The 25,651-nt window shown below is 49.9% G+C and overlaps 1 protein-coding gene across 1 annotated transcript in view; it reads right to left on the reverse strand.

Moving 5' to 3' along the window:
• Positions 1-8,590: 8,590 nt before the first annotated feature.
• DMBT1 (deleted in malignant brain tumors 1) overlaps positions 8,591-25,651 on the reverse strand; it is a 53,299-nt gene continuing 36,238 nt past the window's right edge. The window contains exons 20-29 of the mRNA XM_088020110.1: positions 23,711-23,864; positions 23,225-23,427; positions 22,465-22,785; positions 21,233-21,262; positions 20,316-20,466; positions 18,837-19,045; positions 17,830-18,014; positions 12,995-13,383; positions 10,221-10,492; positions 8,591-8,745 (exon numbers count right to left, since the gene is read on the reverse strand). Coding sequence (XP_087876236.1) covers positions 8,591-8,745; positions 10,221-10,492; positions 12,995-13,383; positions 17,830-18,014; positions 18,837-19,045; positions 20,316-20,466; positions 21,233-21,262; positions 22,465-22,785; positions 23,225-23,427; positions 23,711-23,864 — 2,069 coding nt within the window. The remainder of the gene's footprint in view (positions 8,746-10,220; positions 10,493-12,994; positions 13,384-17,829; positions 18,015-18,836; positions 19,046-20,315; positions 20,467-21,232; positions 21,263-22,464; positions 22,786-23,224; positions 23,428-23,710; positions 23,865-25,651) is intronic.

Raw genomic sequence — 25,651 nt, forward strand, 5'->3', positions numbered from 1 at the left:
CTTGACCTGAGTCAGAGTGGGCATCCATCAGGTTATCAGGGGGCCCTGGAGAGGCCCAAGCATGTGGGTGTGTCTGCATCTGCCCCAGATTGGCGGGCATGGCAGCAACAGCACCTTCATGAATAAAGGGCAGAAAACACCAGCTCCCAGCAGGGGCCCAAGCCCTGAGGGGGCACGGTCACCAGCCCTACAAAGGCCTGGCCATGGGCTGCACTCCACGCCCAGAGAGACCTACTCTGATTCTGGATGCCAGGAGAAGAAGAGGGGCATCCATTTCACAGGGAAACCCCTGTCTCTCCCTGGTTCTGTCTGTCTCTCTCTGTCTCTCCCCGTCTGTCCCCTTTCTCTGCAGCTCCTCCTTCCATACTCTGCCTGTTCCTTCTGCTCTCCCTTGCCCTCACCCAGCCACTCCTACCTGGGCTAGTTCTCCCTCTGCTCCCCTGCCTCTAGTCCATATCATTTGAAGGGCTGCCCTGTCATGAGGCACTCTCTTCTGCTCTCCTTCCAAGATTTCTGCAGACACCACTCTGCACCTCTGCCTGCCCTCTTCTGCCTAAAGATTATTGGTCCAGTTGGGGAGGCCTGTCACAGGTCCATACAGAGATAACGGGTAAAGTCTCAGCCCTTCAACACTATCTACAGGGCCTTCAACACAGATCATGAGAAACTAGTAAATCTGGCTTGAGGGGTTGATCTGATACCCTTGCTTTTTTTTTTTTTTCCTCCCCAGTGTCAGCAGCACACAAAAAGGCAGCTCCCAGGAAAAGAGGCAGGTGTCCAGGCTTAAAGGCAAAAACTACTCAGTGCTGTGAGACCTTGCCTGAGGGGTCCAACCTGTCTGATCCTCAGCTGTAGAGGAGTTGCACTCAACAGGGCTGTCCTGAAGAGACAGAATCATGCAGGTCTTTTCAAAGTAAAGCTTTTATCAGTAAAAGGCAACTCCTTCTGAAAACACAGAGCCACTCTGGTGATTATTCATCTTAGAGCCAGAGGTGTTATTTGATTAGGTATGTTTGAGGAATAGGGGAGAAACTTATTTTCTCTACCCTCTCTACCCTCTCTACCCTGACCTAAGGCATTAGTGGGAGAGAAGCATAGACGTTTTTCTTAAATCTTTGTACCTGTCCATGAGGGCCTTCTCATACAAATGAAGACCCCACGCAGTGGCCAGAGCAGCATGTTCCTGTAGTTTGGGCATAAAAGGACACCTGCCTCAAGAAATGACCAGATAAAGGGTATTGGTAGGGGTTGGGGATTAGTGGCCCTGGGCCTGAGCTGTCTAGGGAATGGTGCAAGAGCTGAGTTCAGTCACATGTGCACAGTTACGGATCTGTGGCCCCCACAAGTGGTGATGAGCAGGTAGGTGCCTCTGACCCTGGGACAGGGAGGCTGCCATTCCCATGGGAAATTCCATGGACAGTTTTTAGGTAGAAGGGCGTGGATCAGAGCCCTTCCTGTCTCTGCTGTTTCTCAAGTGCCTTCAGCTCAGATTCATCAATAGGCCAAATTGGCAACGTTAGGGTGACAAGTTCTGGACTCTTACAGGGGCGTGTTGCAAGGCCTGGACCTAAGAATCTAGAGCAGAGAAGCTCATGGGAGATGTGGGTCCAGTCCAGAGATGTCACTCGAAATGACAGGGAGGTTTTCGGGTTCTGCACTTGAGGTCTGCTTTCTGGCAAACCATGGCTTAGATCTTCCCAGGCAGAGTTGGAGGGCACCCTAGTGTCCTGTGTCCTCCCTGACCCATGGACCCCCACTGGCAATGTTGCCTCCCCCGGGAGTGACAGCTGGAGATGGACTCACAGTGTACTGTGTGTGAGAGGCTCTAGAGCATTGTCTTGGTATCCAGTGTACAGAAGAAAGCAATAAAATGGAGTTTAGGAAGTGAAATGAATGTCATACAATGTTGAGAGTGACAGGTACCTTTGTGGAGTGCTTGGCTGTGCTGGGCCCTGAGCCATGCTATGTGTGGATTGTCCTCCAGACCCTTTTAGGCAGTTCCTGTGGACATCCCCATTTTACAGATGAGTGGACTGAGGCTGATGGAGAGTAACCAAGTTGCCCAGCGCCATCAGGTCTTGTTCCCACAGGACTGTCACCCAGGCTGTCTGCTTCCTAGGCTGTGCTGGGCCCCCCATGTCACATCGTGATGAGAAGCCCCGGTGCAGGCCACGCGTGGGAGGCCAAGTGATTGCTGTTGGGTCTCCTGGATCCAAGCACCTAACCCAGCCACCTGATACAGGGGAACTCCCATCAGTCAAATGGTTCATTTCTTCTAGGTCATAAATGTTATTCAATTGGTTTGCTCCAACATCAAAGTGACCATGGTCACATTACAGGATTAACAGAAAATAGGTCACCCTAGGGTGACCAATTGTCGTGCTTTGTCCAGGCCTGAGGGGTTCCTAGGAGAAGGGGATTTCAGTCTGAAGCTGGAAACTCATGGATTTTTTTCTTTTTTAGATTTTTTTTTTTTTTTTGAGAGAGAGAGCGAGAACATGAGTGGGGGGAGGGGCAGAGGGAGAGGGAGAATTAGACGCCCCTGTGAGCAGGGATCCTGACGCGGAACTCGATCCGAGGACTCTGGGATTGTGTCTGAGCCAGAGACAGATGCTTAACTGACTGAGCCACCCAGTTGCCCCGGACTCTCGTGGATTAACCAGCAGAGGTGGTTGCCCTCCTCAGGACCCACTTCTCTCTTGTGGCCCCAGTGGGAACATTCACTGGAATGGAGTGGAATTGCCAATCGGGCAGAAATCTTCAGAATGCGCTCTGGGTTGAATGCTAATGCCAGTCCTTCTTTCTGCCCTTGCTGGGTGGGGCCAGGCTCGCCCCAGGGACAAGGAGGTGACCGTCTCTCCTGTCTGGGCTCAGCACCGTCCCTTGGCACCTGGCTCCTCTTCCCAGGGGGGCACATTTCCCCTTCTCGAGCCTTGACTCCCGGTACCTTCCAGTTTTCATCTGTTTCTCTGTTTTGGTGTCTCTCAGCCACTCTGCATTCAGCTGCCCAGCCAGAAGGTAAGTGCAGACAGCGTGCTTTTCCCCTTTCCCTCCGCCCACAAAGATGGGCTGGGGTCTCTGTTTCAGGAACCCATTCTTGTCCAAAAGCTCTGGCACGGCTGAACCTGCCAGTCTGCTTCAGTTTTCTCCATCCCTGACTTCCCCTCCCCTGACCTGTCAGGCTCCCTCCATGGTCCCTGTCGCCAGCTGCGGCATGTGCCTCACAGTCCAGGAAGCCTCCTTGGCCCGCCCTCTGCACAGACTCACAGGGCTCCTGAAGGAGCTGCCTCTCTGAGCACCTGTCACCGGAGAATGGAGCCTCTTCCAGAGGCCTGGAGCCTGGAGGGCTTCCCCACCTTCCATGTCAGAAATGAGGGCATTGTTGGCAGGGGAAGGACTGGAGCATGAGGGGTGCAAGTCAGAGGGAAGAAGCGTTTCCTACTGATGGAGGCTACTTGTGGATGGACTCATTTCCTAATGATTTCCCGGTCCAGGTACTGGCAGGACGGATTACCACCATGAACACCTTTGATCCTAACACCCCAGGGGAAGGTGACATTTTTCTTCTCACTCACAGATTTCGAGCCTGAGGCACCTCTGTCCAAGGCCCTGTAACGCTTGCCTGCAGGTCTTTACAATGAGCGGGTTCCCGTGCACCTGAGCACTGGGCCGTCTGTCCCATGAGCGCTGCCCTGGGCCTGCACCAGGAAGAGGGGTTCAGGGAGGCATGAGTGATGTGTTTGAGCTGCCTCTCTGCTCTGCAACTTGGCCATGGTGTTTTTGACAAAGACTGTTTTGGTGAAGAGATATATAATGACTTCTTTACAGGCTTCCAAATCAAACTGTAGTCATGGACCCTGGTCCAGATAAATACCGAACAGAGTTAACAAAAAGGCACCTTGTTTGGGGGTCATCCACTTGGGTCATGCCTGTTGGGCTGTGGTTGGGGGAACCAGGAAATCATCAAGGTCAACAACATTGCTGGGTCTGGCCCTTCATTGGCCTGATGCTGCTTCTGGGGACCCAGTTCCTTTTCCTCTCTTGTAGATTATCTTGACTGTGCAATTTCATCAGTATCTCCAGCAGGATCTCCAACTTTTTCTGGTTGGAAAATTCCTATTCCTGGTTCATGGAATTGCCAGCTGGTTACAGAATTTCTCTGGAATTTCCTGTCCTCAAGTGAGTGCTCAGGATATGAGATTCCTTTGCTGATGTTGATATAGTTTCATGGGAAGTAGTCTGACTTGTCTTCTTCCAGTGCACCTTGCACCTCGTGCCACACATCTGAAACATGTTCTGACTCCATTCTCACCCCTGGCTAAAGACCCTCCCATGGCCCTCTGCCTTCAGGATAAAGTTTGCTGTCCTGGCATGACTTTCATCTGCCCCCTGATCACTGCGCTGTCCCTCTTCCCTTCTACCCACTTCTGCCCTTTGTCCCCTGTTTGGCAGAGTCACCCCCACTGAGTTTGGGCACGACAGACCATTCAGCACCTCCATGCCTTTGCTCACCCAATCCCCTCTGCCTGGATGCATCTTCCACTCCTTCCAGACTCTTGTGCCTGCTGCATAGGGTCTTCACATTGTATCATGATGCTGCTTGGTGGCTGAGACCGATGATGTACTCTGTGTGACTAAGGGCCCTTTCCCCCATGACCTGCTGTGGGGTCAGGACTCCCACTAGGTTATATATGTGTTCTATGGGATGAAGCATAACTTAGCAATGGCTGCCTCAAAATTAGGGTTTTGCCCACCTACCGGAACCATGTCCCAGGGATGAAGGCGGAAGGCATTTCTCTAAGGGTCAGAGGGATGCATTATTTTTAAATTTCCCCCTTATCGTCCTTTCATCCTTTTATTTTATATTATTTATTTCTTTTTAAAGATTTTTTTTATTTATTTGAGAGAGAGTGAGAGAGAGCACAAGTGGGTGGAAGAGGTAGAGGGAGAAGAACAAGCAGACTCCCCACTGAGCAGGGAGCCTGACTCGGGGCTCCATCCCAGGACCCCGGGATCATGACCTGAGCCATAGGGAGACGCTTAACTGACTGAGCCACCCAGGTGCCTCGTCTTTTCAACCTTTTAAAGACTGATTTTGGATCTGACTTTCCTGCCTCCAAAGAAGGACTCAGGCTGACCAAGAGCAAACTAGCTAAGGGGTAGAGTATGCCTCCTTGTCTTGTTCTAGACCAGAGAGGCTCTAGCCTCACTCCTGTGTGAGGTATGCTGGTGGCCATGTGAGGATGACGGGTGGGAAATCAGATCCTGAAGAGAAGATGGAGGCGGGTGAACTGAGCAGGAGTGTGAGCAGGAGTCCAAGTTGCCTCATGGGAGACAGAGATGGCTGCCCCTCACCTCTGCTTCTTGTGGAGGTCGGCTTGTGGTGCTTGGGTCCACCTGCCAAACAGTCAAACCTAGAAACCAGGATGGCGAGCATACACTCATGTCTGGGCCCCGTGGCCTGCCACAGTGGGCATTATTGAGGGAAACATACCACAGTGTTGGCTGTATTTTGACGCTTCTGGGGCCCCATGGACTAGTGGCTCCTGACCCCAAATTTTTATGTTGGCACCCCAGATCACAAGTAAGTCTGCTAGGTGATTTTGAAGTCACCTGCAGCTCAGGCGGCAGGGAGGTTCTTTTGTAGAGCTGGGAGCGTCCTGGGGGGCTGTCCTCAGTTCAGAAGAATGAATGACCTTCCTTCCCTTGTCCCCGTCAGGTCTGGCACCTCCCGTGAGCAAAGCTCATGTTGGGGTCTCATCCCCGCTGAGTCTGCTTGCTGGAGGGCCAGTGCTTCCAAGAGCTGATGTATGCCTTTCCTTCGGTCCCAACGGCCTCACTTGTTATTCAGAGACTTTGGAAATAACCGATGGGCTTCCAGGAAATATCAGATATGGGATGATGTGTGAAGCTTTAAATTTCCATTTTCAATCTTCAGCCAACATCATAATGATAATATATGAAAAAGAAACTCCCTTTGGGGGTTCTCCCTTTGACATATATTACGAGGGTGACCCAGTGGTAAGTAGAATTGGGTAAGGAATGTGCTGATGTTTCTTCCCCAGTCCAATCTTGGCTATGTGTCATGGTGGGCATGAGGATGCTTGTGGCCTGTTGAAATAAGGTTGGGCCAAAGGCTACTGGATTGTCAGTGGGTGAGGAGGAAGCAGTGTGACCCAATGATGCTGCCCAGAAACATACACAAATTCTATCCCAGCATTTCTGCATGCCAAGATCTTAGGGAGACACTATAGGGAATCTCTCAAAAATGCACCTGTCATCTTTTCCTTCTTATTATTCTTCTTATAATCTCCTTGGTATTTTCTAGTGTACTTATTCAAAATGTGTAGTGAACATACTCTACACTCTACAAGCTATATATTATATATATTCTCCATATACATCTGTATGTATACAAATATAACACATGTAACCTAAAACAAATCAGACACTTTCCCTCCAAAATCTCAGTTTCTTCTAATCAATGATTAGCGGAACTGCTTCTCCTGTACATCAATCAGAAGGAAATGCCAGTAAATTGACTTTACCTAATCTAGGTGACCTACCCTCCTTTACACAGGTTCCATTTGCCCGAGACCTGAGAGCTTAGGAATCTTGGGAAAGTAGAACAACCTTCCTTGAAGCTCTTCCTGGAATCAGCTGACCATAAGGAGACACATTTCTGGCTCACCTGTCTGATCCCACCTGCTCATCCCGTCCCTCTCCTCTGACTTTTCTAGGCTCTGTCCTCCCCCCTATAAAGGCAAATTCTTTTCTCCTGACTTTTGAGACACTTGCAGATCTTGTGCTCCCAGCATTCTCTTTGTTGCTGTAATTGTTTTGATTAAAATCTCTCTTTACTGAAGACTAGATTTGTTTTGTTTTGTTTTTTTGAAAATTCTCATTACACAGTGATGAATCAGGCACCACTGAGAGTGATCGAAACCTTTTCTGAAAGGTCTTTAAAGCAAGATGGAATCCCATTTGTCTGAGGCTTGTCTTGGGCAGGAGAGCTGCCTAATTGTTTTGTCTCTAATGCACTAGGAAAAGACCTAGAGACCCACCACACACGCGTGTTGTCCTGGATTTCTGCTGAATTCTCTGGCGAAGTGGTTGATAATAAAGAATATTTTGGTGAGGATGTGTTGAATTTCTTCTGTTTCCCACTAGCCAGAGACAAAATATACGGCAGAAGGATCTGGGTCCCTACAAAAGTGTTGAAAAGAGGAAAACAGTAAGTCCACATTGCCTGTGGGATCATCAGACTTGGGTTATCGATGTTGCATTTTATATGACAAAGAGTAAGTTAGGAGGATCACCAAGGATATGGTGCCCACAAATGCTCTAGCTCCCATGGGACTGCAGCTGCCCCGAACCACTCAGTGTACTTTCCTTGTTTGGAGAGTCTGGGGAATGTGGGGGTCTCTTCACAGACCCTTCTGGCAGGGCCATTAGCTCCTGGGGAACAGCATTCCGACATCCGGACCATCCTAAGATAACCAACCGGGAAACTCACTCTGGGATGGCCTTCCTTCAATGGGTGCTCAGGACATGGGTTTTCTGTACTGACATTGTTGTAGATCCTGGGAAGGAGTTCATCTCGGCCTCTACCAGTTCACTCCTACCAGCCAGCAGGGGCATCTAAACACAAACAACTCCATTCTCACTCCCTGCTGAAAACTCTTCAATGGCTCTCTGACTTCTGGATAAAGTGTACCCACCTTAGCATAGTGTACAAAATTCTCCAGAAGGAAAGTGCTCAGGCACTCAGGGAGGGCAAGCCTGCCTCCAGGGACCTCCCACGGGTACAGCAGGGAGCTTTGCCCTCCTCTTCTCCTTCTCAGGACTCCTCCACCAGTGGTTCTCAATTTTGGCTGTCTAGGAACCTCCTGGAGATTTTAGACCACCACTGTCAGGCCCACCTGCAGGGATCCGGATCTAACTGGTCTGGCTTGGGGTAGGCAGTAGAAGCTGGAAAGCCCTGGACTCAACCTCATGTACAGCCAGGAGGAGGCATCCCGTCCCGAAACCAGTCTCGGTTGCTGGAAATCACAGCAGCCCACGTCATTTCCCCCTGGCCCTGGTGTGGTGCAGACAGTGGTTCCTACCGCCATGGCATTCTGTCTGTCTGGTTCTGCCCTGTCCCACTGTCTCTGTCCGGAGCCGGGCCTGGCTCAACATCCTGCTCACCCACAGCCATACCTTCTGCCTCTCTGTCTCTATACCAGTCTCTTGCTCCCACACTCGTCTGTGCACATTTGTCATTCACTGTCTGGTATCTGTAAGCTGTCCCCTCTACCCACCTGTACAGCTGCCATAAAATTTGGCTCTGCCCACCGCTCCATGCTCCTCCCTGGAGATGCAGGGACTCCCCCTCCTTGCCTGACATTTCGTCCCGGCATTGAGCCTGTGTTTCCAGGAAAACAAGCCTCTACCTGTCTGTACTCATACTTCACCCTGCACCTGTGACAAGGGAAACAGAGTTAGGGCATTGCTGGGTGCCAAGCTCTGGGCTCTCGTTTCTTCCTTTCACACATGGGTTCCAGAGAAGGTGGGGCCAATGTTTGAGCACATGCACATAGTCCTAGCTTCACATCTTAGGGCTCAGAGGCCAGCCACTGGCGGTGAGGGCGCTCATCCCCAAGGTGAAGGCCACCACGGCCAGGAAGTCCCCAGCAGAGGTGGCAGGGCTGTGGCAGCTCCCCTCGGAGCTGGGCTGCTTTCCCACATCAGTCAGTGACAGGTGTGGGAAGGACAGGAGAGCGGGAATCAGGAGGAGCCCAGTAGAGAAGGGGGGGGAGCACGCAAGGATGGTGGTCTGAGGGCAGGGTGATGATACGCGGAACTGTTTGTGTGGTGGGAGAGGAGAAAGGAATGCGAGAGAGAGGGGTTGGACAGGAAACTGAGGCCAGATCCCAAAGGTGGCAGTGCCATCCCAGTGGCAGCCAGGAAAGGTTTGGGAAGTCAGAGCTGGGCTTTGGGAGATCAAACGTGGCCAGAGGCTCCAGAAGGATGGGAAGGGGGACTTGGGACGTTTAGACCTGCTGAGACATGGGTACAAGCATCCCAGGCCAGGGGTCCTCAGGCCCTGGGCTACTGCAGTGCCTGCGGGAAGAGAAGAGAGGAGAGGGCGGTGGGCAGCGTCCCCGTCAGCACCCTCCACCTGTCACCCTGTCCTGGGTCTCTCCATAGCTCCAACCAACCCACGGCAGGTGCCATGCACTCAACTCATTTCTGGATTGCATCCCCTTCCGGTGGAAGGTAAGCTCCAGGGGGGCAGGGATTTTGATCTCTGTTTGTTAGTTTTCTCCTGGCATGTAATAGTCCTTCAAGGAGGACATACGTGAGGTAAGAGCCTAGAATCAGCTGGACATGCTCACCGCCCGAATAAGTGCCGCAAGGAGACAGAGCCGCCAAGGATGCCCCATGGGGTGGAACCCGGTAACCAGGAGAAGGGTTTGTGACAACTGCTGCTACCCCACACCTGTCCCTGTCACCGGGACCGCCGCATCTGCTGACCTGTCCTCAGCCTGGACCGGAGACCCTGGCAATGCCTCTGCAGTCGTTTCCTTGTCCACACCCACAAGAAAACAGCAGAGCATGACACTGGAGCCCTGTTCTAGATGAGGAGACAGAATGGCTGACCACCAAAATGTCAGCCTTGTGAGTCACTGGAATAAACCAATCCTGCCTGCCTCCCCACAGCCCTGCCTGGGGACACAGGGGCCTCCTGTTATTACCGTCATGAGCAGTCATGTTATCGTTAACGTCATGTTGTTGATATTGGTGACAGCAATGATAGTTAACAAGACCCGCCATTTTTCGCACCCAAGAACTTGAACCAGGCAGACCTCAAGGCAGTTTAACTAACATTATTTTATTGCACCCCCTCAACAGTCCTAACTGGTAGGTATTAACCTTTTTGTTTCACAGTCAGTGAGTGTGAGGTGCGGGGAGTTCAGAACCCAGATGACAAAGGTGTCAGCTGTGTCTGTGTCGCAGATCAGAACTCTCCTGACCAAGCACTACACGTGGTCCCCCATAGACCAGGAGCCCATGGAAGAAGGCGAGAAGCGATCTAGCTAAGTCCGTATCGCCCCGTGGTGCACAGCAGGCCTGGCATGCGGTGGGTGCCCACTCTGGGGTGCAGTGCAACACCAGCAGAAACAATCCGGCTCCCCGCAGGTCACGGATCTAGGGGCGGGAGGTCCGCCACTTAGCCAGGCTCCACTTCTCGGTGTGTGGGACCTGCAGCTGAACGGGTCCCAGGACGACGTCCACCTTCTCCTGGTAGGAGCCCACGTCCCTCTTGGACCTCAGGATGCAGCCTCTGCGGCAGCGGGAGAAGTAGTCGTCAGCCCTGCACACCACCATCTTACACCGCAGGTACACGGAGGGGAAGCGCCTCAGGAAGTAGAAGGAACTGAATTTGAAGCGGGCGATGCGAGGTGACGGCTGAGGGTAAGACTGGTAGGTGTTGTCCTTCACGCACCTGGAAGAAGAGAAAAGCGGCCCATCAGCCATGGATGCGCTGCCTTCTTCATGACGCGCATGGGCCAGGCCCACGCCTCCGGCTGCAAGTTCCTTCCCTCAGAACGTGTGGTTCACACATCGCCTCCAGGAGAACCCCAGCAGCTCTGGTATGTCAGCAGCATCTTAAAGCAGCAAATCGGCGCAGGGTTTCCACACAGACAAGCAGGCCCCATATTGCACAGTGGGTGCTCGGGGACCCCGCACTGGATGGCCCTGGAAACCCAGGGGAGTGACGGAAGCAGCAGGGCCCAGAGAGACGGCATGAAGGAAGATGACATTTCCTTTCCTTTCCTGGCCTCAGGGCCAGGCAAGGTGGCACTGGGCTACTCTCTGTTGTCTTTGGTGGCCACCACCCCCACCCCCTCCCAAATTTCTGGGGCTGTCTCCTGACCCACCTCAACTTGCCCTGAACCCTGGATGGCTTACTTTCCACATGAGCCTAAGTACTCTCCAGTACCCCCCACTCCAATATCAACTGCCTCCTTATTCCCTCAGACGCCTCATCTCCACTGGTGTTAGTGGGAAGATTACTTAAGAATCCCCTGAAAGAAACCTTATTAAGATATGGGTGAGGAGCATCTCCCAGCTCTACCCCCAGTTGAGCAAGCAGCTTGCGTAACCCAGGAACACCCCTTAACAGGAGGATTTGGGGTGATGTAGCAAAGAGGAGAGCAAAGAAACTGGTCCATGGGGTTTAGGGTGGAAATTTTTGTGGTGGATGGGAGCTGTCACTAAGGCAGCCTGATTCTGCCTGGAAATGTGGCCCAGGGTTCACTCGGTATCTTCTTTCCCCCTTCCAGAGGGTCCTTCCTCCGCTTTCAGTGCACATTCTCTCAAATACCACATTATTTTTTCCACAGGGGTCAGTTTAGCAACAAAGATGAGAAAGAAAGTACACAGAACCTCATCAGGAAGTAGGACAGTTGTAAATGAGGTCAGGGTAACCCACGGGGCTGCTGGGCAATAATTGCATTTCCCATAAAACCACACTACTCAGGGTGGTCTGTATGGGCCAGAGCTCCCTAATCCAGGCTGCACTTCAGAGTCACGGCGGGGGGGGGGGGGGGTTGGAGGGGAAGTTTTGAAAATACAGATACCCAAGCCCCACGACAGACGTGATAAAGTGAATGTGCAGGTGGGGCCGGGGATGGGTGTGTCTGAAGATCCAGATTCCTCCAACGGGCATCCAGTTGGGTGATCTGGCTGATCCTCAGGTGTAGCCAGTGTGTCCCTCCAGGTACAGTTGGGTCCACATCTACCCCCACGTGCATGGCCCCCCCCCCCGAGGAAATTGCATTATCTTATATACATATATGCCAGAATTTGACCAAAAAGAATATTTTAGCAAAAACGAACCAAATCACTCACTTATGTTAATCTCAATCATCTGACATAAATTCAAATGTCACTTTGTTACTATTTGTAGAAAGAGAATTTGGGTAAGCTTCTCCCACATCTTTGCTGCCAAGGGGGCTGTTGTGAATTGAACCAACTGCATAGACTGAACGAGGCAAGCCTCAACACGTGTTTACCGAATTGACACATATTCAAACTGTGCCTGGAAAAAGGTGCTGTTTTTAGTATCTCTGGGAGGTGTAAAATTTAACTTCCCAACCCTGATTCCTAGCAGAGCCCCTTAGCCTATCAGTACAACTTCTGTATTGTACTTCTATGTGATTGTTACTGAGGTGCCAAGGTCAAATTATAAGCAAAGAAATGGTGCACACACCAATGGACAGAGACAAAGGAGTAAGGATGGGAGTGTACATCCCAGCATCCCAGGACTCCTTGATGAGCTCCGAAGAGGCAAATTTGACCTCACCAGAGTCCTGTCATCCAGGGAAGCAGGACTGTAGTGGAGGAGCCCAATCTGGTCACCACTGACCCTAGCCTGGGCACCACTGGCCTGACCTCTGCATCTCTTGAGCTTGGTTAGAACCACCATTCTCAGCTGCTAGGTCAAGAGACCCCTGCTGACCCCTGCTACCCACAGCATTCCTTGTGGACCACCTGCTGTGCATGCTCTTTGCCCAGGGCCCCATCGACTCCTTCCCATTTCATCCTCCCAACAGTCTGTGATGTGGGCAGCACTATTCTCATCTGATGGGGGAAGAGACTAGCTCAGAGGATACGACTGCTTGCCCAGAGTGATGCAGCTGCTACATGGAAGACTGGCATCTCAATCTCGATCTGCTGCAGAATCAAGGCTTTCCCCACTACACACATGTCTTCTTATGGAGTTCGATTACCTGGGTCAAATCCCAGTTACAGCTAACCTGCTTGGTGACCACTGGTGGTTCATTCACTTCCCCGCACATCCATTTCCCTAGATGTTAACCAGGTATGACAACCTGACTGGTTAAGTTCGCTCTACCAGAACCAAAGTCCTTGAGACTTTAGGCTACTCATGTTTGAATTGTCAGGTAAAGCTTGACATTCACCCCATGAAGACACTCCTTACCCACTCCGGATTAGATCGTAAGTCAGAGATGTAAAGTCATTGGAATATGGGGACGCCACACAGGTATCCACAAACAAGGACAAGGAGGTGTCAGAATGGATGATCTCAGCCTGAAGGTACAAGTTCTGGTTCAGGTCCACATAGTACGGGCTGCTGGTCACTGGATATAAAAATGAAGAAGATGTATAAAAGGAAATGTTCACGTCAAAATTGCCATACTGCACTTCATTGACCTCGATGGTGTCATTAGCAATGTATAGGGTGTTAACCCAGGTATTCTGGAGCATTTTGCAGCAGATGTGAATGTGGAGATCCTTCTTGCTCTTGATGGTGGCACTTGGAACAGCTACTCTGAGGAAGTTGGAATAGATGATGGTATCATTATCTACCTGGGAGACAAAGATAGGAGAGCAAAGTCAAGCAAATATCACCTGTTAAGGGAAACTCACTGCTGATTTGTTTACAATGAGAGGGAAGTGACTCAGCCAGGCTTTAAAACCCTCCCAGGACCACACAGAGAAGGCACATGGCTGCCATGGCTCTCATTATCTGGGCTGGGCATGCTGCTTAACTAGCAGGACTCACTCCTTTCACACAACCCCTTCCTCTACCACGTGATGGGGACTGCAGTGTGGGCCAGGTGTTGGGGCCTCCTAGGAGCTGCTCCCCATGGGAAGATGGGTGTGTCTGGATCACGCCTTTCCCTGCTGAATGACCAAGCTGTGTCCGGACTCCATGGCTTAGGGCCTTTCATGCTTGCTTTGCTTCATTCTCGCTGTGGTTGGGAGAAACCAAGGGAGGTGGCCATGGACTTGAGGGAGAGGCTGGTGGGATTAGCTTTCACTGTGCTAGTTGGATGGCTCAGTAGCAGCTTAGTGTCTGAGGCTGCCAGGACCTGAAGGGGCAGAGGGTGGAGTTTTAGTTGCAGTGGGACTCTGACCACTGGGGTAGGGGCTCCCCCAGAGGCTCATGTGGACTGAGCAATGCTGGAGCACTTCCTGTCACACGCTGCTTTGTCACTCCCCGTACCATGGGACAGGTTCCTAATGTGCCTTTTAGCAAGCAGCAAATTCCTCAGAATGTTGGTCTCTCATGCCATTTGATGTGCCTAAGAGTGACCTTCAAGGGAGAGAGCCTTGCACCCAGTGGTCTGTGAGCATCTCAAGGATAAGATGATGTCATCAGGGCTTGGTACTGTGTCAACAATACTGTCAGGAGCATCAGTAGATACCATGGAATGAATGAAAGGTACAGGGGGCAGGGCCCACAAAAGTACTATGATGGATGAAGAATGGGGCCCAGATGGCTGAGAGGACACAGGTGAACCAGGCCTTCTGGAAGCTCCATGGTCATGATCATCTGGCCTCAAATGAGGCAAGCACAAGCCAGCCATTGCCTGGCAGAGAAAGTGAGTAACTCTTTCCCTCCCGATATGAGGAAGGCCAGAAGCAAACTTCTTTCTGCTAGCCAGGTACAAGTTCCCATAAGCAATGGATACTTTTGCAAGAAGGAGCACAAAAAGAACACCATGGTGGCCTAAATAGAAGTCCTAAAATGTGAGGCTAGGTTACTCTTAAGAAAAAAAAAAAAAGAGGTTTTTCAAGTCACATGTAGTCATGCACCCTGTTAAGAACCAAATTCTATTCTTGGCCATTTGGAAGATTAGACAAGCTCCCTGCTCAATCCCGCACTTGTACACCTTAAATATCATTGTTCTTCAGAACAGTGTGTGTTGGAAAGGCTTTCACTTCATGCTTGTGGTTGCATAACTCAACTCTGAATTTGTCCCTTCCAGAAAAACATGGGGAGAAAAATTTAACAAGTAATTTAAAATGGTTTTGCTACCCCGTTTTCTTCATTGGGCGACCAGGGAGGTCTCTGCCGCCCCAGGCCTACAGGGGAGTGCCAGATCCCTCACTCTGGACCCAGCTCTGGGAAGGCATCCCTCTGGTGGGGTGGGGAGACTTCATCTATCCTATGCCCTCCATTCGTGCAAACGAATACACTATATTTTCTAAAAAAAAAAAAAAGAAAAGAAAAAATAATGGGCTTTATATGTGAGTGCTAGTGGTTGTCAAAAGAAACCATATAAATGTGACTCTGTTACTCCTTCAAAGACAAGCTAAGGTGCCTTCAGTTCAACTCTGTACACTAAAATCAAAGTTTTCTTGGAATTCACATTCGTCTATGGCTTCTATGCTCAAGCTAAATTCTGAATCCACTCCAAGCAATGAACATGGAATGCAGGTTTATTTCTTGATCGTAAGAAGCAGTCCAATTTTAGATTAAAATTCATTATTAGGTGTCTGCTCAGTTCGGAAGGAACTCAGGATATAAGGGGATGTCTTGAAGATAAGGCAACTACTATTCCCATGAAGACTGGGACTCTTCCCCTTGATATCCCTCTCATGTGGTAGGGAGACCTCACCTACTCAGCCACACCAGCCACCATTCGTCAGACCTGACTCAGCAAGGCTCCTGGGGGAGCTGTGGTCGGCTCTGCCTGCAGATCATGCTGTCCTGGCTTTGAATCCGGACTCAGCAGATCATGACCATGTGGCCTCGGGCAAATGGCTTAACTTCTGTAAGCCTCCAATTCCTTGTGATTACGTGGGAATGAAAGTTGCCCTGAGAATTTCGGAAGTCATGTAGAACTGAGTTCAGTGGCTGGCATACAGATTAGCCGTTTGTAATCCGATTATAAAAGGGTTAGGCTCCACACCAGCACCACTGAGCACTCAGTCTGGTAGGGGATGCAGGTATTTAAATAAATGGAGGAATGAGAGTGTAGTGCAAGCTGGCCACCACCAGCCACCTTACAAGGACCAGCATTGGCACATTGCTTTGGTGGCTTCTAATGGACATGAAGGAACATCGATGGGGTGGCTCAGATATCAGAGTCTCCAGGTTGCACACTTGGAACCAGGAGGGATAATCATCTCTGGTGCATTGACTCCTACTGACTAAACACATGACAAGCCAGAATCCAACACAATTAAATTACAGGGCAAATCATGTCTGGTTGACTAGAACATTTGCATAGCATGACTGATATGTACCCTTGTCTTCATGTAAGTCTCCCTGACTCATGCAGTTCATCTGAGAAGGAGACTTGGTATCTGTAGGGACTGAGGAAAGGAGCCAGGTGGCCATAATGGCGATTATGGACCCTTTAGGCCTAGGCAGCCACCCGTGGCTGATAGGCCAATCTCTTTGGGCTAAATGACTACCCTCTTCCTCTGCCACTGTTTCTTACGTGTCAAAGGATCAGGAAATTACCTTGCCAGGTAATTAACAGTGTCATCTTAGCACCTAGCCCAGGGCTGGCTCACAGCAAATGCTTAGTACATCTTTGGTGAATGACAAATTGACATCCTCTGAACATGTGGGTCATGCACATTGCACATATTCGAGCATTTCATGTTGTGTATTTACTGTAGTCCTAAGCCACATTATTTGCATCATGTCTCTTCCCTAACAGACAAAACCTTGAAGTGATTACTTAGGCGTCATCCCAAAATTCAGAATTTAGATGATTTCAAATAAATTTACATAAAATGAAATGCAACCATTGTAAGCATGTCATTCAGTGAGGTTTGACAATAATCACCACCACAATAAGATACAGAACATTTCCAAGAACCAAAACAGCTCCTTCCTGCCCCTTTGCAGGCAATCCCCTCCAACCAGGTCGGCTTTCCATCATACATTTATTCCCCATTCCTGAATTTTACAGAAATGGAATCACAGAGTAGGTACTCTTGTGTGGCTGGCTTCTTTCACTCAGTGTAAGGTTTTGGAGATTTTCAGAGTCTGACGTTTGTCCTGCTACTTCTTGGCCAAGTGGCCTCGGGCACCTGTTTGACCCCTCGAAGCCCACCCCCTCTATTTTTAAAGTGGGGTGACAATGAGAGAATACTTGATGGGTATCTGGGGAGTATGACACCTGCCAATCCTAGTGTTTGGCCCTGGGAGGATGAGCATCCATCCATTTTGCTCAGGACCAAGGAGTTTTGTGGAACATGGGACTTTTCCATGCTGACATCTGCGAAGTCCCAGGTAAACCGAGACAGCTGGTCACCCTAGATGGTGATGGCTCCGCTGCAGAGGCTGATTTACTGTGAAGCTAATAAAGCTTCAGCCTCAGGGCCTCCCCCATGCAGGTTCCTCCAATGCCTAGCAGTGTATTGGCAAAGCCATATGTTTCTGTACGATTTATAAAAGTAAGATACGTTTGCATTCTTCTGCTTCATGAGGCACCCACCCCTCTCACTAACCCCAACCCCAAACTGTATAAACTTCAGGCCCTACAAAATCTGGAGCTGCCCCTGGGAGCTGCTATGATTATTGCTGATGGGAATGGCAGCCTGCCATGCACCCTCTGTGCATGACAGTGTGGGGGAAAATGGCCTCCTGACCTTCGTTCCTCATCCTTACATTTGGAAATGGCTATCGCTACATCATGGCACTAAGGGACAGATTTAAATCTTTACCCTGATTACACCGGTTATACCATCATCATGTCACTTGAATCCCTAGAATTCAAGAAACACAGCATACATCACTATAAGAAAGCTTATTCAGGGCGCCTGGGTGGCTCAGTTGGTTAAGTGACTGCCTTCGGCTCAGGTGATGATCCTGGAGTCCCCGGATCGAGTCCCGCATCGGGCTCCCTGCTCAGCAGGGAGTCTGCTTCTCCCTCTGATCTTCCTCCCTCTCATGCTCTCTCTCTACCATTCTTTCTCTCTCTCAATAAATAAATAAAAATCTTTAAAATAAAAGAAAAAAAAGAAAGCTTATTCAGCAGGAGATAGTGTAGGAAGCCCTAAACTTACCTGCTTGATGGTGCCACAGCCCGTGTATGGAATTGTGAACGTCACCTGGCTGGCCGTTATTTGGGGCTGACACTGGGAGCTTTCATTCCAGTTGGGAATGACAAGGTCCTTGGCAGAATAGCCCAAGGATTGGAGGTAGCTCTTGCTCACACTGGCTTGCATGTGGTTTGGCAGACAAAGCAGCTCTGGTGGATGAGGGCAAACAATGTAGGCAGTCAGCACCCCAGCAAGCCCACTAGGCACTCCTCCCGTATAAAGGTGCAGAGACCAAGATGGCGGACAAAGACGGCCCACATTGGATAGCCCTCACACAACCCCCCGGGTGCTCCTTGACTCAGGTCAGTGTTATTCTCACAAGACCCCTTTGAGGGCATAGGGACTTAGCATTCCCCTGATGGAGAAATGGAGGCAGGATGTGAAATGAGTAAAATGTTTTGCCAACCTACCATTTATCCATAAAGTAAAGTAATGTTCCAGTGAATGGTGGAGATGTTATAAAATAAAGTCCTTTAGTTAGGAATAGGTCAATGCTTAAAATCCTGACTGCAAAAGAGAGCTTGGACATCACCTCACTCAGTCCCTAAGCCAATCTATAAATCAGCCCATTTAACAGCTGAAATCGTGGCCATTAGCTGGAAGTGGCTGAGTGATCGGCTCAGTCCATCTTCAGATAGCAGACAAATATGCTGTCCTGGGACATAGTCCAGGGGCCAGGTGGTCACCTGTGTCCTTGGCACTGACATCTCACCATGTGCTGAAAGTATGACCTCACATCTTCTTTTTAGTCTCTGCTGACCACAGTAAGACCACCACACGGCCCATCAGCCAGTTCTGGCCCTTGATCTCATTTCTGGGCAGCCAGAGTCCCAAGACCACTGCTCGTGGCCCCTTTCAGCACCAGATTAAGCCGTGGTGACCTGACAAAGCTGCTCTAGTTTCTTATTTCGCAACCACAGAAGGGTGGAGCAGAGGTGTCCCCCACAACGAGCCCCCATGAGGGGACTTACTGGTGTTATCTTCAGAAGGGCTGGAGTAGTAGCTGGCCTGGAAGCCCCTCCTCGTGATGCTGCCATCGCTAACAAAGCGAATGGACATGAAGTTCGATGAGGAACTGAGGGAGCTCTTGGCTCCATCACAAACGCGGGCAATCAGAGGGGAACTGTGGGAGGGGCCATCGAACACTTCAATATAGTCATAGTTGCAGCCACCTTCAAGCCTGCAGGGACACAACACAGAGTTTTGGCGTCACTTTCAGCCAGGATTTGATGCAGGGGGTCAGATCTCAGTGAGTTGGGGGAGTGGGGCGGGTCACACCTTTGTGGCAGAAATACTGACAAAATTAATAGTTGAAAATAATAGAATGATATTCACTTCCCTGTGATCGCCACGCACGAAACTTCGTCCTAACTTTCGGGGTCACACATATGAAATCGACAGCCCCTCTCCTGACACTCCTTTGCATCATGAAAGGAGAGGATCACAACCTGCCTTAGACTGCTTCTTCAATCAAAAAGACCCTGGCTTCCCATTGAACAAAATAAATAGTCATGAATCCATAGTGATAGAAATAAATAACTGGACTAATAAATATTGGACAAGTCAAATAACCTCTCTGAAGGTTAGGTGGTCGACCTTCCTCCATAGGATCGCATGAGCTTCAAGTACAGTCTCTGAGATCCAGAATGAATTGTAATGGTGAGGAGATTAAAATAATATTATAACTTCTGCAAAACGCCAAATGAATTTCCAAGGCAGAGATTCGCAAAGCCACCGCAACCAAAAAGCAAGAGAGAAGACTATTGTGTTCAGGAAAGGCTGTTTCACAGAAGAAATGATGGTACCCTCTTTCCTGGACACCAGATAATACTCGTACCTCTGCTTGGTCATGCCCCTCCTTGGACCAATCATATATTAACGTGGCTTTGACGCTGTGTCCTCTGCTTAAAGCAGTGATTCCCCATTTTCACTGAATGAGGAACAGATAAATGAGCCTCTGCAGCAGAGATCTCTCCACCTCTACTTGACCCCCCCAGAGTTCACCCCCCAAAAAAGGAGGCAGTGGAGAAAAAAAGGGTTAAAAAAAAAAAAAGCCTGGTGTGGTTAATAGGATTCTGTGTGTTACTCTCACTCCTAACAGGCAGCCTTCCCGTCGGATAACCTTTTCCAAGTATTTTCACCTCTTTCTCCCTTGTGACCTTCCCAGTAGCCAGAGATGAGAGGAAAGCAGGTATTTTATTTCCTTGTTTTGACCAAAGTTCAGGAAAATTAAGTGATTTCCTGTGGGCACACAGCAAATGAGTGACAGACCTGGGACTTTAAACCGGGGCTCTTGTCCCGGCCCCACCTCTGGGCTAGGTGAAAAATTGAACCCATAAGAGAAAATATCAATTGGGCTAACATAACTCCTGAAGGGCTAGGTGCCATTTATTCTGTTCTAGGACATCTGTGGGGCCCCCACGCATTCGGCTCTGCACCCACGCACTTACTGGACATCTCTGAAGACAACAGTCACACGGTAGTTACTTTGGACTTCAATGTCCCACACACATCTGGCATTGTTTGGATAGTTCCCTGGATAGAATGGGCTGGAAAAGTACCCGGATGGCTGGGACAGGAAGCCTCCGCAGGAATAATTTGCTGTCGGGAAGAAATGGAAATCTGTAGGGCCCCCAGAGCCTGCTGCACAGTCACCTGGGGAAATTTTTAAACAACCCCCTAGACAGAAAGCCAGCAGGAGGTGGTGTAGACCTGGACTGTCCAGGGAGGCTCTACTTAGGGAAGCCATCTCCTCATTTTTGTCACTGTCCCCCTACCCCCATGCCCGCTACCCCACCCAGGGGCACTGTCATTGAGGGGAAGGGAAAGGGGGGTTGTCAGGGAGCCCCAAACTTACTGTTTGGGCGAGTGGCATTGTGAACAGGAGCTGTTGACCAAGAGAAAAGATAACAATCAGTTTCCTGGTATCGTTGGCACAAATGTTCGGTGCTCACTTGCTCTGTGCAGAAAGGTGCCAACCCCGGGTTCACAGTGAGATGCTGGATGTGTGCCCTCAGAGAGCTCATGGCCTGGAGCAGTGGACGGGCAAGAGCAAATCCCAGCATGGCAGGTTGCGGCTGTGATCAGGGTAAGCCCAGGACGTGGTGGGAGCCCAGAGCGTTGGCTCCTGACCCAGACTGAGCAGAGAAAGGGGGGCAGGTAATCGGGGTGGTGGGTGCGTGGTCAGGCAAAAAGGTAGAGAGGGGGGTTCCATGCAGGGGGACCCAGGCCTGACAGTCACTAGCACACGTAGGGAACATCAGTGTGGATGGAGCAGGAGGGGTGGAAGGAGGAAACGAAACAGACAAAGGAAGTGGGTCTGCCCCCAGACGTGGGAATCTACACCCAGATGGTCCTGAGGAGTCACAGGAAGGGTGCGAAGGTGTGGAGGCTGGGACTGACGTTGGCATTTCGTGAGGACTCCCCCAGCCGCGGTGTGAAGAATGGATGGGGGCAAGGCTGAGGGGTTGCTGCTGCAGGAAGCTGGTGGTGAAGAGGAGAGGATGGGGATGGAGGGGGAAGATCTCAGGAGCCAGGAATGTGCTGCGAATGCTGGGAGCAGGCTCAGCAGCAGTTCCGGAGTGGGCAGTCAGGAGCTTTTGGTGGTTACACACGGAGCTCAGTGATGCAGCAGGACCCACTGGCCTACACTGACCAGGGTCTGGTGTCTGAGGGGACAGGCAACACCTACACGGGTGGCTGGCCTCTCCTAGAGACTGACCAGAGATCTGAATCTTAGGCTGGCCAGGCCACTGATGGTCGAAGAGGAGCCCAGAGAGAGGCTCAGCTCTCCTCGGGTGGGGACATCCGCTGCAGGAGATACCAGTGCCGGGGAAGACATAAGGGGAAATTCCTGGGAGAGAGAGTGGCATGCCCTGCACCAGCAGCAGAGAGGGCCAGCCAGGCGGCTGGGTAGAAATGACGGGTACTTACCATGCGTTGTTGGCTGGCTTCCTGAAAAGGAAGAGGAGAAAAGCATCAGTCACTGAAATGTGGTGGGAAGAGGGGCCCGCATGAGGCAGGGGCACACCCATGTGACTCACAGTCTGACCTCTTCTGTGAGTGCACCCATGGCCTCTGGAGTTACTGCCATAAGGCCTGTGTTACTAGGGGGAGGCCTTGGGTGGGTCTCTCCCGCTGCTCCCCAGCCTTATCATCACTTGGGGCTCATCAGTGCCACGACCAAGGTCACAGCATCACTTATTCCTCATTTCCTACTTGTCTGGAATTGTTCTAAGGTTTTACACGAAGGAGCCACTTAGGTCTCCAATCGCCATTGGACGCAGGTGCACCACGACCATCTCCTCTTCGTACAGGAGGAGACTGAGGCTGACAGATGAGACCTCATTGCTAAAGGTCCCAGAGCCAATGGAAGGGTGAGAACACACATGCATACTAGCCCTGTGGCCAGTATAAGAGACAACGGGGCCCCTGCATGGTCTCCTGGAGCGGGAAGACCAAGGGCACAGCTGCCAAGCTCCAGTCCCACCTCCATCCCCGGAACTGAGCCACAAACACCATCAACCACCAGCCCTTAGCTTTCACCCTGCAGCAGGTCGGAGGTGAAAGGGGCCTTCCACGAATGACACCGCATGGTACCTGAGCAAATGACTCCAGCATCTTCACTGTGGGCACAGTTATGGGAGAACCAGCCTCGGTTCCGGCACTGCCAGAGAGTAGATTCAGTTCCTGAGCACACTACATCGTCCAGGGTGATGGGGCCAGAGCCGGGCCCAAAATAGGCATTTCCCATGGCAGATACTGCATATCCACACTCCAGCTGTCTGCAGACCACCTGGGCAACCTGAATGCCCCAGGAATCATCACACACAGTCCCCCACGTGCCACCGTGGTAAATTTCCACACGCCCGGCACATGCATTATAGGAGAAGTTTGAATTGACTAATCTCAAGCCGGCATCTGAAAGACACATGGCATAAGAACTGAGGGTCATTGCCACAACAGATCTCAAAGGCCAAATAACCCATGGGCCTTGCTCACTCCTAAAGTCCCCAGGTGACTGATCAGGGTACAGACATCTCCAAGATCAGCTGGAAGGGGCTTAAGACACCACAGACCTCAAACCCCCTCCCCCTCCAGATGGGGACACGTTGGCTCAGCAAGGTCAGTCACCAGGTCTCCCAGGAAGTGGCAAACCCAAGGCCAAGGTGTGTCCGCGATTCCCCACATCTCTCGGGCTTGGTTTACCAGAGTTGGCTGTGAGATAAGGAGGAAGGGCAACACATGGCTGAGGTCCTTCTTTGCATTCACATAGGAACCATGACATGCACGGAAGCAGGGTCCACCTAAACACACCGAGCCCCGAAAGTCAGTTCTGTCAGATTTAGTTTGAACGCACCTCTAGGAAAGGAGTTATACCAAGCAGAAAAGCCGGTGTTTTGGACACTGACATCACTTCGAAATCGAACAGTCATTTGGTTGTAAGAAGATGTGAATATTTGCCTGGTGTCATTACAAATTTTCCCCAGCAAGTTACTGCTATTCAGTGATCCATCAGAGATTTCAACATAATCAAAACTACAATTTCTATGCGTCTCCAGCCTGTATGAAAAAATGCACTCATGTCAACATTGAAATTTCTATTGCTCCTGTCTTTTACGGATAGTTCGGACTTTCACGAGCCACGTTACTGAACCTAAGATTTTCTTCTTGTTCTTCTTCCATCAGATCAAAGGACTTCCCTATGTTGCCTGATGCTTCATGGTAGGATCAGAGCAACGTAATGTCTAGCCTGTGGCACCTGAGAGTGAAAAGCATCTCAGCCCAGCACACAACGCAGACCATGGAGGCCCATCCTTCACCAGGTGATCTGAATGTTACTTACTGCAGATGACTGAAGCCCAGATTGATGCGGTAGCCGGGGTTCACTTCTATTTCCCAGACACAGTTGGCATTGTTGGGGTAGTATCCAGGGTAGAATGGGCTAGAAAATGCCCCACTGGGATTGAATAAGAAGCCGCCACAACCTAAAGAGGGTCCTATAGAGGAGACAGAGAGGGACACGCCAACATGGCGGGTTTCAAGTGTGTTATAACAAGCAATTGTCTTCTGGGTAAGAGTCCTTGGGCTTCATCCCCCGACCTTACACCATGACTCGGTTTTTCCTCTCTCGGGCCTGGTCCTGGGCTGCCCCACATTAGGGGCCTTAATCTGAGGATCTGCCTCCCTCATGGGGCCTAGAAAAGTGACTCTCTGCCAAGAGATGACCCAAGCTTCAGAGAGAGCATGAGTCACCTTGTCACAAAAACACCAAGAAAGCAACAAAGTTATTATTGTCATTGTTCAGTGGAGCGCAGGGATCATCTTGGCTGAGCAGGAGTGCTGGCCCATGGAGAGCACTCTGCAATATAACTTATTCCCTAGGGTTTCCGGCCAGTTGACAAGAAGCAGTGGGATGTGGGGTCAATAGCATGATTTCTGCCACAGAAGGGCTAGGCTTGCATCTTGTCTCTGCCTTTATCAGATCCATGATCTCGAGCAAGTTACTGAAACTCTCTGCCTCAGTTTCCTCATCTGAAAAATGGGAGTGCTAATAACGTCTGCCTCATCAGATTTCTGGGTGAATTAAATGAGATAATACACGTGAACCCTGACAGCAGGGCCTGGCACAAAGTGAGTAATACTCAACAGTATCAGCTGATATCATTTATCACGGAATGATAAATAATATTAAGCATTCAAACTCTTGTTGGTCTGTTTAATAGACCATTAAAAAATATCTGGATACTCAGTTGTGATAAAAATTGAAACTGGCTCTTTCCTTATTCATAGCTCTTTTTGTTTATTTTTGCTACAGTGTACAATTCAATGGTTTTTAGTACATTTTTTTAAATTTTATTTTATTATGTTAGTCACCATACATCATTAGTTTTTGATGTAGTGATCCATGATTCATTGTTTTCATATAACACCCAGTGCTTCATGGTTTTTAGTATATTCAGAGTGCTGCAACCATCACTGCAGTCAATTCGAAAAGATTTTGTCACTCCAGAGAGAAGCCCTGTCCCCAACAGTAGTCACTCTTCATTTGCCCCCAGCCCAAGGCAACCGCTAATCTACTTTATGTCTCTACAGATTTGTCTATTCTGGACATTTCATATCCATAGAGTCTTACAATATGTGGTCTTTTGTGACTGGCTTCTTTTGCTTAGCATCATGTTTTCAAAGTACGCCCCTGTTGTAGTGTATATGAACAAGCACCAGGACTTCACTTCCTTCTATTGCCAAGTAATATTCTGCTGTATGGATGGACCATATTTTGTGTATCCATTCACCATGATGAACATTCAGGTGGTTTCCACTTTGGGGTTATTAGGAACAAAGCTGCCCACCTGTGAACATTCATATGTAAGTTTCTATGTGGACACGTGCTTTCCTTTCTCCTGAGTATATGCCCAGGACTATAATTGCTGGGTCATATGGTAACTCTATGTTTAACTTTTTGAGGAGCCACCAAACTGTTTCTCAGTGGATGTACCATTTTATATTCCCATCAGCAGGGTGTGAGGGCTATGACTTCTCCACATCCTCACCAACACTTGCTATTATCTGATTTTTTTTTATTCTAGCCGAACTACTAGGTGTGAAGTAGTATCTCTTTGTAGATTTGCTTTGCATTTCCACGATGGCTAGTGATGTTAGACATATTTGCACTGAAAATATTCAATGACATAAACAAGTGGCCATATTTGCATGTGCTTATTGACCATTTCTATATCTTCCGTGGAGAAATATCTATGCAGATCCTGCGCTCATTCTTTCATTG

This window comes from Eumetopias jubatus, unplaced genomic scaffold (assembly GCF_037043125.1).
Source record: "Eumetopias jubatus isolate StellerSeaLion01/CBP00866 unplaced genomic scaffold, mEumJub1_p1.0 scaffold_17, whole genome shotgun sequence".
In the NCBI taxonomy this organism is placed as follows: domain Eukaryota; kingdom Metazoa; phylum Chordata; class Mammalia; order Carnivora; family Otariidae; genus Eumetopias; species Eumetopias jubatus.